General features: G+C 41.0%; 1 protein-coding gene across 6 annotated transcripts in view; it reads right to left on the reverse strand.

The window, feature by feature from the left end:
* Positions 1 to 18,189, reverse strand: part of AKNA (AT-hook transcription factor) — a 66,602-nt gene that overhangs the window by 35,571 nt on the left and 12,842 nt on the right. For all 6 annotated transcript variants that reach the window (XM_074292883.1, XM_074292885.1, XM_074292886.1 and 3 more), the window contains 5 exons: positions 11,798 to 13,089; positions 11,039 to 11,113; positions 4,424 to 4,580; positions 2,353 to 2,507; positions 983 to 1,042 (listed from right to left, as the gene is read on the reverse strand). In XM_074292883.1, the coding sequence (XP_074148984.1) occupies positions 983 to 1,042; positions 2,353 to 2,507; positions 4,424 to 4,580; positions 11,039 to 11,113; positions 11,798 to 13,089 (1,739 nt within the window). The remainder of the gene's footprint in view (positions 1 to 982; positions 1,043 to 2,352; positions 2,508 to 4,423; positions 4,581 to 11,038; positions 11,114 to 11,797; positions 13,090 to 18,189) is intronic.

Here is an 18,189-nt window from a genome sequence, read left to right on the forward strand (position 1 = left end):
AAGGCTAGTGACAGATGCCGTTTTATGCATCCAGTCAGATTTTCCAAGTTGACATAAATGGGTCTAGCTCCTTTATGAGGGTCAGCATGTTCATCCCCTCAGCTCTCCCAGTCAGCACAGGTTCCCTCTTGCTGCTTGAGATTTGGAGCTATTTCCCCTCCCATCTCCTCCTTTACTACTCATCCTCATTTTCTGGCACCAGGAATTGAGAACTTTGGCTCTCATATCTGAAAGGTTGCAGCCCTGCGACTTATAGCCAGTCATGATACTGCTTAGGGTATAGGAGGAGGGAGTATACAAAACAGCCTGATGCTTGAAAACTAGGAGATAACCTGCCTCATGGAAGCTGCTGTGGTGGTCTTCAAAGCCTTGACAGGCAGGCCAGAGCTCTGGCCTTTACTAATTTTGATTCTCACCTGGCCACTGATTTATGAAGACATATATACACACACATACATACATACATACATACATACATTTATTTATGAATATCTACTCATAGTTTATACATACATATTTATGTATATGGCTACTGATTTATAAAGATGCATATTTAATATTACTGATGTATATATACATATATTTATGTACAAATACACATAAATATATATAACACAAATCAGTGTAATTTATATGTATATATATATATATATAGTTTATATGTATAGTTTTATAACATGTATATATATAATGTGTATATATAATATATGTGTATATTAATAAATATCTGAGGATCATACATGTGACATATATTTACATAAATAAAATATAAATATACTACATAAAATTATATGTAAATACAAATTTTTATATTTATATATGTATTATAATAAACTAGAGGGGTAGGGGAGAGATGAAGGCTCAGAAGTAATTGACTAGTTACAAGTATAATAGTAACAATAAATACATATATAACAGATAGATGTTTAACTCAGATTCTATAGATAAATGCTGAAGTGAGAAGAACAGTAGCTACTGGTACCTTGAGCTGATCCTGAGGTACCAACGTTCCTTCTTGGACCAGTCCTTCAAAAGATTCCACCTGGATTAAAGGGGAAAAATCACACGCATCATTAGCCAGCAGTTCTTGCAGACTGCTCAGAGTGACAGTCTCGTCTGCATCCTTTTCAGACCTTAGGTCTTAACCTCAGGGCCCCATGCATGTTGTGTGTTTAGAGCAGTTCAGTTTCCTGGCTCTATTATGTTATGTCCACATGTAGTGTGGAAGCAGTCTGCTGGCGGGCTTAAGACTACATTTCTCTACTGTCCTTTGAGAAAATTCTATGATACTATGCTTTTTTGAAAGATAAGTTCTTTTGATGGGAGAAACTATAAATTTGATTTTCAAGTAACCAAAAAGAGCTCAAAATTTAAAAAAATCCCAGGACTGTGAGCCAAGAATCTATTCCAGCTCTATAATTATCTGTGTGACCTTCAACAAATCATTTCTTTTAGACTTAGCTTTCCCATCTGTCAAATTAATATTCTATAATTATATAGTTTTTACTTTTTAATTAAATATTTTAAAAATTACATGTTAATTTGTTCATAAGTTTTGTTTTTATGTCAAGTCACTTCTAGACCTAGTCTCACAGTTCCCCAGCCCTAAAATTGTACACTTCCTTGTAATGCAGAAAAAAAAGGTTAAACAAAAAATCTTGCTCTGTGGACCAAACCTATTCCACTGATCAACTAGTCTATTTCTTAACCAATACCAAATGGTTTTGGTGACTGTTGCTTTATAATATAGTTCTAGATCAGGTACAGCTAGGCCAACTTCATTTGATTTTTTTTTCATTAGTTCCCTTGAAATTCTCGAGCTTTTGTTCTTCCATATGAATTTTGTTATTTTTCTAGGCCATTAAAATAGTTTCTTGGGAGTCTGATTGGTATAGCACTAAATAAATAGATTAGTTTGGGGAGTATTGTCATCTTGATTATATTCGCTCGGCCTATCCAAGAGCACTGAATATCTTTCCAATTATTTAAATCTGACTTTATTTTTGTGGCAAGTGTTTTGTAATTTTGCTCATATAATTCCTGACTCTCCTTTGGTAGATATATTTCCAAATATTTTATACTATCGACTGTTATTTTGAAGGGAATTTCTCTTTGTATCTCTTGTTGTTGGATTGTGTTGGTAATGTATAAAAATGCTGAGGATTTATGTGGATTTATTTTGTATCCTGCAACTTTGCAAAAGTTCTGAATTATTTCTAATAGCTTTTTAGAAGCGTCTTTGGGGTTCTCTAAGTATACCATCATATTATCCAGATTTCTGCTTTTGCTTTTTGTTTTTTTAATGTTCCTTTGTCCTTTTTGCACATACTACATAGCTGGGATTTTGCTCACCTGTGCTAGGAACTTGACCACTTCATTGGCCAGTGTCTGAGTCAGACGATCTCCCACAGATGGCTCTAGCATAGAGGTGCCAGTGCCATCTGTCAGTGGGCCAGGGTTTGAGGCAGCTGGGGATGGAATTAGGTCACCTTGAGTTGCTGACAGCTCTGGAATAGATCAATGTTGAGATTCATGATCAGGGATGGAGTCTTAACAGTGGCTCTTTCCATGGCAGAAACACAAAACAAAAGGGTACAATAGTCCCAGAACCTCCAGAAGATCCCACTGGCTTTTTGAAGCAGGAATAGGGAGTAAGCATAGTCTCCTATTCCCACAGGCCAATAATCATGGAAAATATCAGGGACCTTAAAGTCCCAGTATTTATGTTGTAGGGCCCATTGGGCCCCAGTCATTGATTATCAATGCCACTGGACTAGTCATACTAGAAACTTACAATGACAACATACATAAAAACATAAAACAGACTTTAGTCCTATATAATGAGGATGGTGGAATGATCAAAAATGAAATTAGGTGGTGAAGCAGCTAAGTCACTGGTCCTAGGATCAGGAAGACCTGAATTCAAGCCTAGCCTTAGATCTTATTAGCTGTATGATGTTGGACATGTAATTTAACTTCTATCTATCTCAATTTCCTCAACTGTAAAATAAGGGTAATAACCCTATCTATTTCCCAGAGCTGTAAATGAGATAATATTTATAAATGTGCCCGAAACAATAAAAATGGTAACTATTATTATTAAAATCATTATTAGGAGTATAAGAAGCATAGTTTTCAGTTCCCCAAAGAAATATTATCTTAACTTTTAGTACTCTGTCATGTCTCTGTCCAATGATAAATAAGCTAATAGAGATCCTTCAAAATATGACTATTTCTATTCATTTTAAGGATTGTGAAGAGTCTTTCTTCCTGGACCTAGTTAATATAGTTATTCTCCCCATTTATAGCTAGAGGTTCAGGGCAGTCTTTGTCACATAGCTATTAAGTGCTGAAGCTGGAAATCAAACCAAAGTCTCTTCTAACTATGAATGCTAGGTGCTGATATGAGTGGAGCAGTGTAAGGGCACCTGGGAGAAGAGGCAGAGTCAAGGCTTCAAATATACCAAGAAGTCCCTCTCATCAATGACCTTACATCTTAGGAGACCGTTCCAAGGTAGATGGTCTTTATGAAAATAATTACAATTCAATCAGTGGGCAAATTAAAAAGTAGTTAACTCCAAACAGAATACAAAAATCCATGAAAAAAGAAGTAAGTTCTTCTTCATTGGAAACCTTCCAACAAAAGCTGGATTTGTTGGGTTTGCTGCATGGAGGAGTATTATTTTGATATGAGCTGAATCAAATGGTCTCTAAAGTCCCTTCTAACTCTAAAATTCTCCACTGAGGAGGGCTTACCATGGAGATAATATGAGGTTTCATTGTCTATGTTAATGATAATAGCTAGCATTCATGTAACACTCTAAGGTTTGCAAAACACTTTGCAAATATTATCTCATTTACCTTCACAACATTGGTAGATCGGTGTTATTATTATGCTTGTTTTAAAGCTGAGAAACTGAGGCAGATGGGTTACACAGTTACACAGCTAGTATGATAGTTTAAAGCTGAATTTGAACTCAGATATTCCTCACTCCAGGCTTGGAACTCTATCCACTGAACGACCTAACTGTCCCAGAGAAAATTACAGGGTATTAGAAATGGAAGAGCTTGGTTTGAAGCTGTAAGACCACTAGCAAATTACTTTCCCTCTCTGGGTCTTAGTTTCCTTTTCTGTTAAATGATGGGTTTGGAAAAGAGAACCTAAAATCCTTCTAGCTCTAAGTTCTATGAACCTTTCAGGGCCAGGAAAGCAACTGCAATGGTATGTCAGCAGGTATGACCAGGGTCTGTGGGACTTTAGAGCCTCCTTCCTATTTTTGTGTGTTTTAGTCCTTTCAGTAGCACCTTCTTTATTAGATGTGGAACTCATGCCCTTCATGATTATTCTCACTACTAGATGGATAATTGGGACATTGATGGATGTTGCAAAACAGTTAGGAGATTTAATTCCTTCCAAACTCACCTGAGTCCAGCAAATCCTGTGATCCAGTGTGGGTTGTTGACTGCCATTCTGCCATCCTCGCTTGGGGAATGGTGAAGGACATGACCTTGGTCCCATGGGGTAGGGTCCCCATGTGAACACTGTGACTGGGCTTTGGCGGATCTGAATACAAATTTACCTGTAAGAAGATAGGAAGATAGAGTCATATCTGAAAGAAATCAAGATCAGTGAAGGAAAGAGAAAATTCAAAGGGAAATGGTAACCATATCACACACATGGGTAATCTTAAATAACTAATTAACCCTGAAAATGGGGAGCAGCACACCTGCCTCTGGGACCAGGAGGGAAAAGGAGCAATGCCAAAGAAAGGACACTAGGTGGAGGCAGAAGACCAACGCTTGAATTCTGGCTCTGCAATTAATTAATCCATAGAAATTAATTACTAATGAGTTACTAATCATTAATTCACGAAAGTGTCTTGAGAAATTCTCTTGAAATCTCTGAATCTCAGTTTCCTTATTTTTAAGATGAAAGGGATTATTTCCAAGGCTCTTTATAATTCTAACACTCAAAACCTTTGAATATATAAGCTTGATTTTCCAAGGAAGAAAGATGGATTTTGGGCAAGTAATTTTCCCTATATAAACCTCAGTTTCCTGTACAATGGGATGACATCTATTTAATTACCTACTTCATAGGGCATCTTGGAGGAACATTTTTGTTGTTCAGTTGTTGTCCTGTTTGAATCTTTGTAAACCTATGAATTATAGTATGGGCCCTTCTGTCCTCCACTATCTCCTGAAGTCTGTCCAAGTTCATTATTGTTGTTTATACTATCTATCCATTTAGTTCTCTGCCACTCTCTTTCTCTTTTGCCTTCAATCTTTCGAAACATCAAGGTCTTTTCCAACAAGTCCTGACTCCTCATAATATGGTCAAAGTATTTGAGCTTCAGTTTCAGTATTTGACCTTTTAGTGAATATCCTGAATTAATTTCTTTTGAGTTATTTTGACTGATATATTTGATCTCCTTGCTGTTAAAGAGACTCTCAATTTTTTTCTCCAATACCACAATGTGAAAATATCTATTCTATGGTGCTCAACTTTCCTTATAGTACAACTCTCACAGCCACATAGCATTACTGGAAAAACCATAGCTTTGACCTATAGGGACTTTTGTCAGCAGGGTGACATAAAGATCAAATGAGACTGAGAAACAGCACAGTATACTAGGTAATCAGTATGACCGTGGATTCAAATTTTGCCTCCAATATCCATTAACTGTCTAATCACAGAAAAGTCACTTCCCTTCCTGTATCTCAGTTTCAACTACAAAATGGGATAATATCAACTTCACAGGTTGTAAATCTCAGCTGAGATAATGTATATTAAGTGCTTTATAAACCTTAAGAAACTATATGTAGACACTTATTATTTTTAATGGCTATAAAACAGTTTGTAAACCATAAGGTGCACTATAAAAAGTTAACTATCATCACCATTAACGCATGAGGAATTTACATAAGATAATGCAACTGTTTTTTCATAGTAAAGCTTGGATATCTAAATTCATGTTGTCATCTCTAAATTATTCCACTTGGTAATCTATATGCTTATTCAAAGGGCTATCATTGCTCAAGACATTATGGAAACTCCACTTTAGGAATGGCCTTTAGAGCCTTTAATGGTCCAAATGATGCCCATCTTCCCATTTTTCAGGTTGATGTAACCCTGAACATTAGCCAAAGGGAATTCATAATAGTGTCTGGTGAATATTGTGAATAATCTACATAGAAGTGTGTCACTTAATATCTAAAACAATTTGGCAATAAAATAATGGGCCAAACTTTTTGTGTGTTATCACAAGAGTCCAGATATGTTTGGAGCTATAGCATCCACATTGAAATAAACATTGGTTGTTCAGTCATTTTTCAGTGACTCTTCCTGACTCCATTTGGGGTTTTTTAACATTGGAGTAGTTTGTCATTTCCTTCTCCAGCTCATTTTACAGATGAGAAAACTGAGGCAGGTTAGGTGACTTGCCCAGATTCAGGAAGATGACTCTTCCTGCAGGTCTGGCAGTCTATTCATTGCATCATACAACTGTTCTATGAAAATAAGCCTAGAGCTTGCCAAGGTGACTGCCTGGAGCAGACACCTAAGTTCTGGATCCAAGGGTTTGGCACTGGGAGGGATCTGAGATTTCATCCAGACTTTGAAGAAGAGGAAGCTGGAAATCAAACAGATTAAATAATTTGCCCAAAGTCATGGAAGTGGCAGATCCAGCACTTAAATGGTCTCCCAGGTCTTCCAACTACAAATACAATTTTCTTTTCAAAACATCATATTCATCTGTTTGTTTAAAAGGAAACTGAAGAGGGGTCAGTCTTTTTGCTTCACTGTTCACTTGTCTACCCAGGGTCAGGACATGTACCTCGGACTTCAGACCTGCTCTGCTAATGCTGAGGAGGAGAGCACCCCACAAAGGCAGCCTATCTTCTGGCAGAGTCCCTGTTTAAGCTTCTCTTCACGTTCCTCTGGAAAGCCTATTCCAAAGTGGTGTTGATCATTAGAGCTGCTTGGCTCCCTTCTCCCTCCCCCCTTATGGGGCCTGATGGAGAACAAAGCTGGATTTTAATAATCCCCTCCGCCATCTGTTCACCCTCCCTCTCTCTGTGAGACCAGTCGCCCCACACTTCTATTGGTGATCCTGAGCTACCCAAGGGGCAGTTCCTGCCGCAAAGCTTTGTCTTCTCTATTTGCGGTAACACAAATCCCTAGGGAACCCAAGGAGAGGGATGTGGGACTGGAGCATGTAGGGCGCTGGACCATTTCTTCAGCATCCCTTGTTTTTCTCCCTGTTCTCCTGTGACTAAGTAAGGAATAGGAAGTGTCTCCTCCTCTCCCCCCTCCCCTTAACCCGATGATGTAAAGAAGCTGTGAAGTTAACTAGCAAATTGTACAGAAAAGAGGGCTCTTCAGGGCCCCACCCCCCACTCTTCATCTGGTTTATCAAAGAAAAAGGTTTCACATGGAAGAAAAAAAAAACACAATGGATTCAAATGAAAAGAATAAAAAGGAGAGACAGGGTGAAGGTGTGGGTGAGAAAGCTGAGGAGTCACACAGCTGTGTCCCTGAACAGCTGCCTCCTTTTCAAAGAGGGACTTACTAGTGGGTCTGGGCTGTACCCTGTAAGCAGAGTAGTAAGAAGCATAAAAGCTGGGTGCAAATTTGGAGCTTTTTCCCCAGGAGCCATATCTGGCATTTGAGAGGGTTAGAAAGTTAGGAGGGTCACTGATGCCATAATCAGGAAGACAAGATAACTGATGTGTGCATTAGAAAGGTAGCAGTTGTTACAAATTACCCTAATAAGCACCAGTTTCCCTCCCTCCCTCCCTCCCTCCCTCCCTCCCTCCCTCCCTCCCTCCCTTCCTTCCTTCCTTCCTTCCTTCCTTCCTTCCTTCCTTCCTTCCTTCCTTCCTTCCTTCCTTCCTTCCTTCCTTCCTTCCTTCCTTCCTTCCTTCCCTCCCTCCCTCTCTCTTTCTTTCTTTCTCTCTTCCTCCCTCCCTCCCTCCCTCCCTCCCTCCCTCCCTCCCTCCCTCCCTCCCTCCCTTCCTTCCTTCCTTCCTTCCTTCCTTCCTTCCTTCCTTCCTTCCTTCCTTCCTTCCTTCCTTCCTTCCTTCCTTCCTTCCTTCCTTCCTTCCTTCCTTCCTTCCTTCCTTCCTTCCTTCCTTCCTTCCTTCCTTCCTTCCTTCCTTCCTTCCTTCCTTCCTTCCTTCCTTCCTTCCTCACCCCAATCAGACAGGTCATTTATTGGCCCAAGCATATTCTGATCAACCACAAAACCTGCTTCATCTCCAATTTGGGCTAGTTCATCCTTCCTTAGGATATACTCAGTGGCCCTTGCTCCTTGGGGCTCATTATATTTACTGCAGACACTGGATTGGCTAAGTCCACTGCAGTTGAGAACTCTGAGCTTGAAAGATCCAACATTTCAATCTTCCCAGTTGCTGAGATTACTGAGCTGCTACATCCTGTCTCTCATTCTTAGCTTGTTTATAAAACCAAAGCTAGCCCAGACTGCTGAGCTAATGTTTCTGAACAGACCCTCACACTTCAGAGCTAATTATACTATTGAAAAGAACAAATTGAAACCTTTGTGTGTGTGTGTGTGTGTGTGTGTGTGTGTGTGTGTGTGTGTGTTTTTAAAGATACTGTCCTGGAGGGCTTTAGTTACTTGTATGGACCTTCTCTGTGTATTTAAACTTGTCTTTCTATTAAATATGTCTCTGGAAATTCTCATGCAGTGGACTGTCCTACAAGTGACTGGAAGTGTTCAGATATATAACATATACAAAAGAGCTTCATCATGGTAACCATGTTTCACAAAGTCCAAGGCATCTTTGCTTAGGCTTCTGGGTCATTCTCTAAGCTCTCAGATGCGCCTGTGCTAGAAATCACAGAATCACATATTCATAAACCAATTCTGATAGTGGGAAGTGTTGCCATATTATTATAGACATACTACTCCTTCGTTTTGTGCAGTTTTTCAAGTCTAAGTAAATGTCAGCTCAGGGCTTCATGCTTTACCTCCCTATCTCAAGACATTGTCATAGGAAAACCTTGTGTGGACTTTGAAGAGCTATGTGCATATAAATTATTCATACAGTTGTTTTTCCTTTCCCGTTCTACTTGGGTCCTTCTTATTGACTTAGTTTCCCAGGATATGAGACAAGATGAGCCAAAATGATAGGGAGATAGAGAAACAATTGGAAACCCACAACTTGAAAAACATTGATTTTCAGTGATACTTGACGTGATTGAGAGGAGATAGACCAGGACTTGAGAGACATACCAGGGACCTGTCTTTAAGACTTCTAAACAATTCATCTCATTTTCGGGTAGGGGAAGCCTCTTTCCCTAATGGAACACTAAGCTAGAAAGTTGTTCATTGGGGCCACGGAGAAACAACATATCCCCAGATCTCTTGGGCCTTCAATTTATTCCATTCTTCCTCCACTAATAACAATGATTGCTCTTATCTACTTGCAAACCTCCAAGTTTACAAGATGTTTTCTTGTACATATTGTCTCATTAGATCCTTAAAATAGGGAGAATAGCTTTTCTTAACCTTATTAGATAGGATGAAGATAGCATGCTCTCCTCAGATGGGGAGACAGAGCCCTGAAGTTTTAAGTGACTGACTCAAGTTAGTTGTAAAGGGTGGAACAAGAAGCAGGGCCTTGGGTACGCTTTTGCAGCAATCTCTCCATAACACTGCCCTATCCCTTAATCTTATCTTGCCTCACCCTCATTCACACAATATTTCAAAGATCAGATATTTTAGAGCCAAAGTGGAACAAGTGGGAGTAACCTGGGAGAAGGAAAAAAAAGGCACTTCTGTTGGGATTCAAGCAATGGGGTCACATTAAGGTAGGTTGGTAAGGGAGAGACTTGAATTTCAACTACTCAACAGGCAGGGCATATGGTCTGGAAATAGAAATATGCCCCAGCTCCTGCCTATGTCTGTAGCCCCAAATTAGAGTAGCTGAGGGGATAAAGGCAGGAAACTATAAGAGGTTACAACAGAGCTCAGTTTCCTCCCCTCTGGCTTTAGTTCCTTAGCCACAGTGAAGTAAAACCCAGAAAGAGGAAGCAACAAAATGCAAAATACAAACCTGCCCTTGAGAAGAAGATGTGGGGGCAGGGGGAAAATTCTGTGGGGATTTGATCAGCCTGCCAGGCATTTCCACATAAATCATAGGATTTCAAGCAGAAGCGACTCTTACTACATATATGATTAAAGCAAGACTAAGGGAGTTAAATGACTTGCACAGGATCATAAAGGTCCTCAAGCAATGGAGCTAGATTTGAACCAGCTTCTCTGACATCCTCCAATTCTTATGTATTCATTTTTCAGGCCAACTGAGTGACATGAGGGCCAAATGTTTTGTAGAAAGTGCACAAGAGCCATGTGGCTAGAAATTCTAGGATTGTTGCCAAAAAACAAACAAACCCCAAAACATACAAATATAAACTAACCTTACTCATCTTCAATTCATAATTCCCAAAGCACTTTCACTAATGTTATTTTATCTTACAAAGTTCTAGGGACAACTACCTAAGAGAGGGATGGGTGGATAGTATTATTCCCATTTACATTCAGAGAAATGAAGTGACTGAGTTAGTGGCAAAGTTGATTTCCTGGATTATAATTCAGTGTTTTTTCTGTTAGGCAGCTGGGTGGGGATAGAGCACTAAACCAGAAGTCAGAAGATCTGAGTTCAAATTCATCCTCAAGTGACTTAATTACTGTATGCCTCAGTTTCCTCACCTGTAAGGTGGGGGCAATAATGGTACCTACCTCTCAGGGTTATCGTGTTCATCAAATGAGGTATTTGTAAAGCACTTTGCATTTCTTACAGTGCTTAAGAAACAGTGGGCAGGCACATTGACGCCTTGTTTGGGAGTACTTTAGTGGTCACTACCTGCCCACCTTTTGAGGAGCAATACCCTTCTGAGAGCAGACTCTCACTGAGCAGGTCACTGTTCTCTCTGAAGAACCAGGGATGCTACCTCTGCTCACATCAATCATGGGCAGTTGCAGACATAGTTGTAATGATCTTAATTCTGTACCTTAGCTCCAAGCCGCAGCTGGTCAATGGTGTTCTCAGCCTCTGCATATTTGGTGAGCAATTTGTGATAGTCCTCCTGTAGGGAAAAGCAGCACAGTTGGATATCTATTAGCGTGGGCACCAAATGGAACAGTCACGTGATGGGATCCTGTCTTTTACATTCCCTTAGCATGATACTGAGTAATTACACAATAAATAGCAGACCAAATCCATGCTAATGGACACTGAGCACTTCCCAATTCTTTAAGTATTTTGCTAGATCTGTGATTTCATTTACACAAAGAGCTTCCAGTAAGGAACTCCGATCCAGAGAGCTGACTGGGGAACTGAGAGATGAAGTCACCTGCCCACCATCATACAGACATAATATGAATCAGACATAGTACCTGAATCCAGGTGTTTCTGACACAAAGATTGGGTCTGTATCCTTTTCAATTAAGAATACTTTAATCATTCCTCACCATTTGTTTTTCCTTTTGATGATTTCATTCCTTATAAAGGAATCCTTATTCGTATAATCCTTAATTCAGATCCTTATAAAAAGGCTCCCATGGGATCAAATGGACATATACACAAATGGAAGTGATTGAACCCCCAGCCTTCAGAATGTTGACTGTTTCAAGTCCTGATCGTTAAATGGCATGTTAGTCATGGAAGGGACCCAAGTTGGGCCTTTCACTTCCTGTGGAGCATGGGGACCCTGAGACTCCTCTGGCAACGCAGCTGCCGCCCCACTGACCAGATTGCTGTGAGTGGTTACCTGCAACTGCCGCACCAGCTCGGTTGCCTGCTGAGGGGTCTTGAATTCCTTGGGCACTTTGGCCACCGGGTAGGAATGGAGAGAGGTTTTCTGAGAGGAGCTATCCCCGCTGCTGAGCAGCACCTCCCGTACGATCTCGGCAGGGGACTTGAAGACCAGGGGCCTCGTGGAGCCCTGGAGCAGCTTGGAGGGGCTCCTGCCCTTGGGGGGACGGTAGCTCTCTTCGTCTTTAGGAAACCGTACTTTGGGTTCCACTTTGGAGAAGTCAGGCAGTGGGTAGTTCAGCTGGCCCCTGCCATATCTGGAGACTTCGGATGAGGAGTGGGCAGGCACATTTTTCCCTTGCCTGGGAGTTCTGGTTTGGTTTGGCCTCTTTGGGGTGCTATTCTTTGGGGGACTGAAGGGGCAGAATGAACCACTGAACTGGGAACGAAGTGCTGCGGCGGACGCCTTCTTGGGCTTGGGAATTTGGTCTGAGGGCTGGGGTTCCCCCCATGGAAAAGGAGAATTGGACTCTTCCCTCTCCAACTTATGGGCAGGACTCTGGGGCATGTGGGCTTTAGAGTTTGACAGGTCCTGAGAGGCTGCAGAGCCTGTCTGAGTGACAGTTCCCATAAAGCCACCAGGCGTCTCTTCATAACAATCACCAGAGCTCATTCTGCCCTTAGTACTTGGGGTTTGCTGCAGTCCCTCAGGGGGCAAAGGGCCTAAAAAGTGGCTCTGGGAGGATTTGGCTGGGGGCGTTCTCGGAGGGATTTCACCCAAAGAGGAAGCTGCCTCTGACTCTGAGGGATATTCCGAGCTGTCACCAGACTGACTAGTGCTCTCGGGTGTGCTGTCTGCTGACTCCATAAAACCGGGTCTCAGGTGACACCCAAAGGAGGAATGGGTGGGAGACTCGGAGCTGTCCCCAAACTGACCAACACTCTCAGACATGCTGTCTGCTGATGCCGAAGAGCCTGGGCCTGGACCATGTCCCGGGGGGTACAGACTGATGTCAGATCGGCCTGAGAGCCTGTCCTCCTCCCCACCATAATGTGACCCTTCCAATCGAGCCTGAGCCTCTCCCAGATCCGCGGGGCTGATGGAGTCAGAGCTGAAGCGGCGCTTGTACACCTGCTGCGGGCAGCGTTTGCTAGGGCACTCGGTGCTCTGCAGTTCTAGGAAATCCCTACTGGCTCTGCGGAGTCCATCTTCAGCCATGTCCCGCCGAAGGTCTTGCTGAGGGGACCCATAAAGAGAACAGGTGGAATTTCCTTGGCTTTCTACATCCTCCAGTTCCTTTTCATCATCTGAAATAACAGTAATGATACACATTATCAGGGTGCTTTAAGGTTTACAAAATGTTTCCTTTATAATGCTCTGGGAGATAGGCAATACAAGCATTATTGTCCCCATCTTACAGATAGGGAAACTGAGTCTGAGAAAGAGGTTGATGGTATTTCCCTAACTTATAAGTTATAAGAGATCTTATCATGTCCAGTGCCACACCTAAACCACCTTGCTGCATTGACCCTCAGTTTCCTCCTCCAGAAAGTGAAAATAGTAATGAGACAATTTCTCATCATGTAATAGGATTCTCTTTCTGAATGGCTATAGATCATCAGAAATAAAAGCGTTCTAAAGAATATTAATCCAACCAAGTCCCTCATTTTGAAGAGAAGGAAAGTGGAACTCAGAAAGAAAGGATCTGCCTACGGTTACACAAGCTAGCAGCATTGAGCTGGCCATATTTGGTATAGTGATGAAGGAGGCCCTGAAAGGGGGTGGGGTGGCCAGGGAAAGTCACTTGTGTCCTTCACTTCAGTGCTGTCACTCTAGACTTGAGAGGGGTCATAAAACTTTTCTTGCCAGACCCCCTCTTTCATGAGAGACACGATGAAAAAGGAATGTTAATGCTTACAAGGATTCCCCACTTCAAGCAAAACTCAATATATGAAAAGATTTATTTACCTAATAATAATAATAGATTAAAAAAACATGTTTCAAAGGAACTTTAAAGAGTAGGTTTTGATCAGCAGGGTTGTACAGAAACCAGTTAGTACTGATTTTCAAAAGCTGATTTTTAGTATAAATGTGGGCACCTGGGAAATTAGTAAGTGCTACAAATCATTCATGGCTTATTGTTTTTATTGATTTCTAGAATTAAGAAAGTGATGGAGAAAATATTAATAATACAAATGAAACTTAAAATTGTGTTGCACGTATTTATTTTAAGGGAAAGAACCAACTATTAAACATTGACTAGTATACTTTTGCCAACACCTGAGGTAAATACTACAGATAATATATCTCCACAGGCTCATAGAGATTATGTCATTTTTCCAGGTTCACACAGCTAGTGTTAGAGGAAGTTTCTAATCCCAAGTTGTCCTGATTCCAAGCCCAGCTGACTCAGTGAGTGATCTCTTAAGCAATCCTTTGGTTAAATACCATTTTTACCTAGAATGGCATTTAGAACTGGATGGCATTTGTTTTACAGAGTAATCACTACCATAGTTTTTCCTTGAGGTAAAGAAAGCAAAACCCCTCACTACCTAAAATAAAAAAAAACTATTTTCAACAGAGAACTTTTCACTAAAAGTCTTGAGACATAAAATTTGGATAAGGACAGCATAGGGACTAGACAGGAAAAGGAGCTGTGATTTCCCTGGTATAGGAAATTCTTAATGAAGGAAACTCCTTCTACCAAGTCAAGCTGGCACTCTTTATGCAATATATAGCTTACATAATTATCTAGAGCACAAGAGATTAAGTGAGGGTCAAAAAACTTATGTCAGACATGGAATTTGAATCTAGGTTTTTCTGGCTTCCGGGCTAGCTCTCTAACCACTACCCCACCCAGAATTACAAGTAAGGTAAATCTTGGGCAAAGAAAAGGCAGTCCTGGTTTACTCAGTAGGAGGTAAATTTAAAGATAAAGATAAAATTAAAAATGGTGTCCACTCAGTTCCACAAATATTTATTAATATTTATTATTTATTAAGTAAATTAATAAATAACAAATTTAATAAACAATATTTATTAAATGTGCAGGCTGCTGGTGTCCATAGATATGCCAATAGGAGCTGGAGAGACATTCAACACACTCTCTCCCTCAAAATTGTTTAATTTGCAAGGGATATAACACAGGCAGATAAGTAAATACAAAGTAAAATGGAAGACAGCATGACATAGTGGAGGGGTTGACCTGTACTACTTAAGAGTGATAAGGACTCACGTTCAAGCTCTACCACAGACACAGGCTGGCTGTATGGCTTTGAGTAAGTGACTTAATCTCTCAATGTTCTAGGCACCAAGATTAATTTTAATTTAAAAACTATAAATTAGAAAAAAAAAGAGTCACTAATCTATATTGTTAAAAAGAGCCCCCTTATCTCAATGAAAATTCCAGGTCTGGACCAAAAACAAAAATGATTTTGAAAGGGAGAGGGGGGGGGGGAAACTAAAAAAGGCCTTGGAGAGGAGGTGGTCTTTTGAGCTGTGCTTATCCACACCACCCAAGAGGTGGGATTATAATATGTTAGTAACAGAAGAGACTCAAGAATGTAGAATTATGAAACATCAGGCCTGGAACAGACCTTCAGAATCTTCTAGTCAAATATTTCCCAACCCAAAGTATGCCTTGGATAAATTCTCTACTGAAGACTCTCCCACCTCTCACAGCCACAAGTGAGTGACTAGAAGCAGCTTAGGAAACTAGGAACTTATGAGAAAGTCATGGGTGGACATGGTAGGTCAAGGGAAGGAAAAGTAATATTTATAGTTTTTAAATTTGGTGATTTTAAGAATTAAGGATTTTTGAGAGCAAAAAGTTTTGAGTACCCCTACATCAAAATAACAGCTAACATTTTATGTAACACTTTAAGGTGTGCAAAGCACTTTGTATGATCTCATTACCACAATCCTGAAGTAGGTATTGTTATTGACTTCTCATCCTACTGTTTTCCCACTCATCCTTTCTCACAGCCATCGTGGATGTGTACCAATTCCTGAAAGTGGAAGTTTAAGAAACCCTGGCGTGTCCAAATTCCTCATTTTATAGGTGGGATAACAGGACTAGGGCAGGGAAGGCATCCATCCACTCATGATGGCAGATCTAGCTCTTCCAACCTCCCAGACTCTTTCCTCTCCAGCACTTCTTTTTAATAATAAAAAACCAATAAAATAGATGAGAAAAGGGAGGGAAGGTGAGTTGAACAGGAAAGGGAATGATGAGAAGTAAATAAGGTCGAACAGTAGCCCAAAGGCTTCCACTTCCCTGGGGGTCTGCCAGGTAGGCTCCCCCTGACATCAGTTCTTCCCTCCTGGGGCTGAGCTGAAATTGGTCAGAGGAGGCAGCTGCAAGTGTGGATCAGCTCCCAGGACTGACTTATCACTCTCTACTTGGAGCAGCTGGAGACACAGACTCCACTGTCACGGGCCATGACATCAGTCGGGAGTATGCAGTGGCCAAATGGCTTTTATTTCATGGCTTTCAGAGGGGTGGAAGGCAGTGTGGAGAGCTCCAAGCAGGAATCCTAACTGATGCAACTTGTGCTCCAAAGATCAGACTCCTTAATTTCCCCATCCTAGATCATAGAGCAGTAGGTCAAGAAGGGAGCTTAGAGACCAGCTAGAGGGGCGGTTCTCTGAAAGTCTCCCAAACTCTTTCACAGAGTCCTCAAGGTCAAAACTATTTTTATTATAGTAACATTTGAGTTTCTATTTTGGAAACTTGATATGTACATACACATACACACATATATGTGTGTATATACATATATAATCATACAAACAAAAGCTTTTTGGGGAGAGGGGTTCTGATAAACTTTAAGAGTATAAAAGAGAGGCAGCTGTTGGCACGGTGGATAAAGCACTAATTCTGGAGTCTATAGGATTGAGTTCAAATTCAGCCTCAAATACTACTTGTGTGGTCCTGGACAAGTCACCTAACCTGTCTCACCAAAAATTAATAAAAAAACCATAAAAAGGGTCCTGAGACCAAAAAGTTTGAGAACTGCTGGTCTAATCTAACTCCTTTACTTTATAGATAGATATAAAGAGAGAATTCCCCTGAGAAGTAAGGCGACTTTTCCTCTTACATGCTGAGTCTCTCTTAGAGCAGGGAGTCTGGGGGCATGGATCCCATTTTTTCTGACTCCCAAACCAGTGCTTTCACACTATTCCACAATGCTTCCAGATGTACCTTTTAAAAGATTCACTTTTGTTTTTAAGGAGGAAATCTCTAAGATATTTAGGACTAAAATGGAGTGAAGAGAAAGACCCTGAGACACACTGTATCCAGGGGGAAAAGGCTGCAGCCAGGGTAGAGAACTAAGATCATAGCTTCAGAGCCTGAAAGGCCACTGTTTCTTCATTTTACAGATGAGGAAACTGAGGGCCAGAAGGCATAAATAAGCATGAGAGTCCAGTGCTCTGACTCCAAACCCTGCTTTCTTTCCCAGGCACACCCTGCTAGTGCTGGAGCTCAGCAGCTATATGTCATTTGGCCTTTGTGGGTCTCTGTAATGTTTAGCAGAGTCTGGCTTGTAGCAAGTGCTTATATATGCTTGCTGACAGTTAGCCTGGATTTCCTCCCAGCCCCTTTAAGAGGCAGCCTGCCTGTAGTCCCAGTTACACACTAACTTCTCAGGCTCTGTAGCTCCCTAGAGACTCTTTCTCTCCAGAAGTAGTCCTGTACTGACCTTTCTCGACTGCTAGAATCGTGAGCCCTGCCCAGTCTCCAAGTACCCACAAAGTTGAATGAATTCAAACGTTCTGAGAAATCTAGAGTCAATCTCTCCCTCCTAGAGGCAGCTAGTGGCACAGAGCAATGGGTCTGGAATCAGGAAGACCTGAATTCAAATCCACCTCAAACACTTCCCAACTGTGTGGCCCTGGATAAATCACCAAAGCCTGTTTGCCCCTATTTCTTTATCTGTAAAATGAGTTGGAGGCAAAAATGGCAAATCACTCCAGTATCTTTGCCAAAACACCTTCCAAAAGAGGGTCACAAAGAATCAGACAAAGCTGCAATGACTGAACCACAACATTTAGTTATATAAATGCAAATTCCCTTCCTTTTTCCCTAATAGGAGAGCAGCAGAGAACAGTGGTCCCAGTGGACCCGAGTTCAAGTCAAAGTCCTACTTCTTATTAGCTGTTTAACACTGGTAAGGGACTGGGATGGATCTCTAAAATCCTTTCTGACTCTAAGCCCTATAGTCCTTGATCTGTTTTATACAAATCTTTGGCTATAAAATGTGAATACTGATTCTATTTAACTCACAAAGGTAAACAGACCACAATGGTGGTACTATTACTCCCACCACCTGTCCCCAAAGTATCAAACTGGCCCAGCTTCTTAGTATGGGTGTGCCTCTGATTGGAGCACCCACTCTGTGAAGACT

The sequence above is a fragment of the Sminthopsis crassicaudata genome, chromosome 2 (genome assembly GCF_048593235.1).
Source record: "Sminthopsis crassicaudata isolate SCR6 chromosome 2, ASM4859323v1, whole genome shotgun sequence".
NCBI lineage: Eukaryota > Metazoa > Chordata > Mammalia > Dasyuromorphia > Dasyuridae > Sminthopsis > Sminthopsis crassicaudata.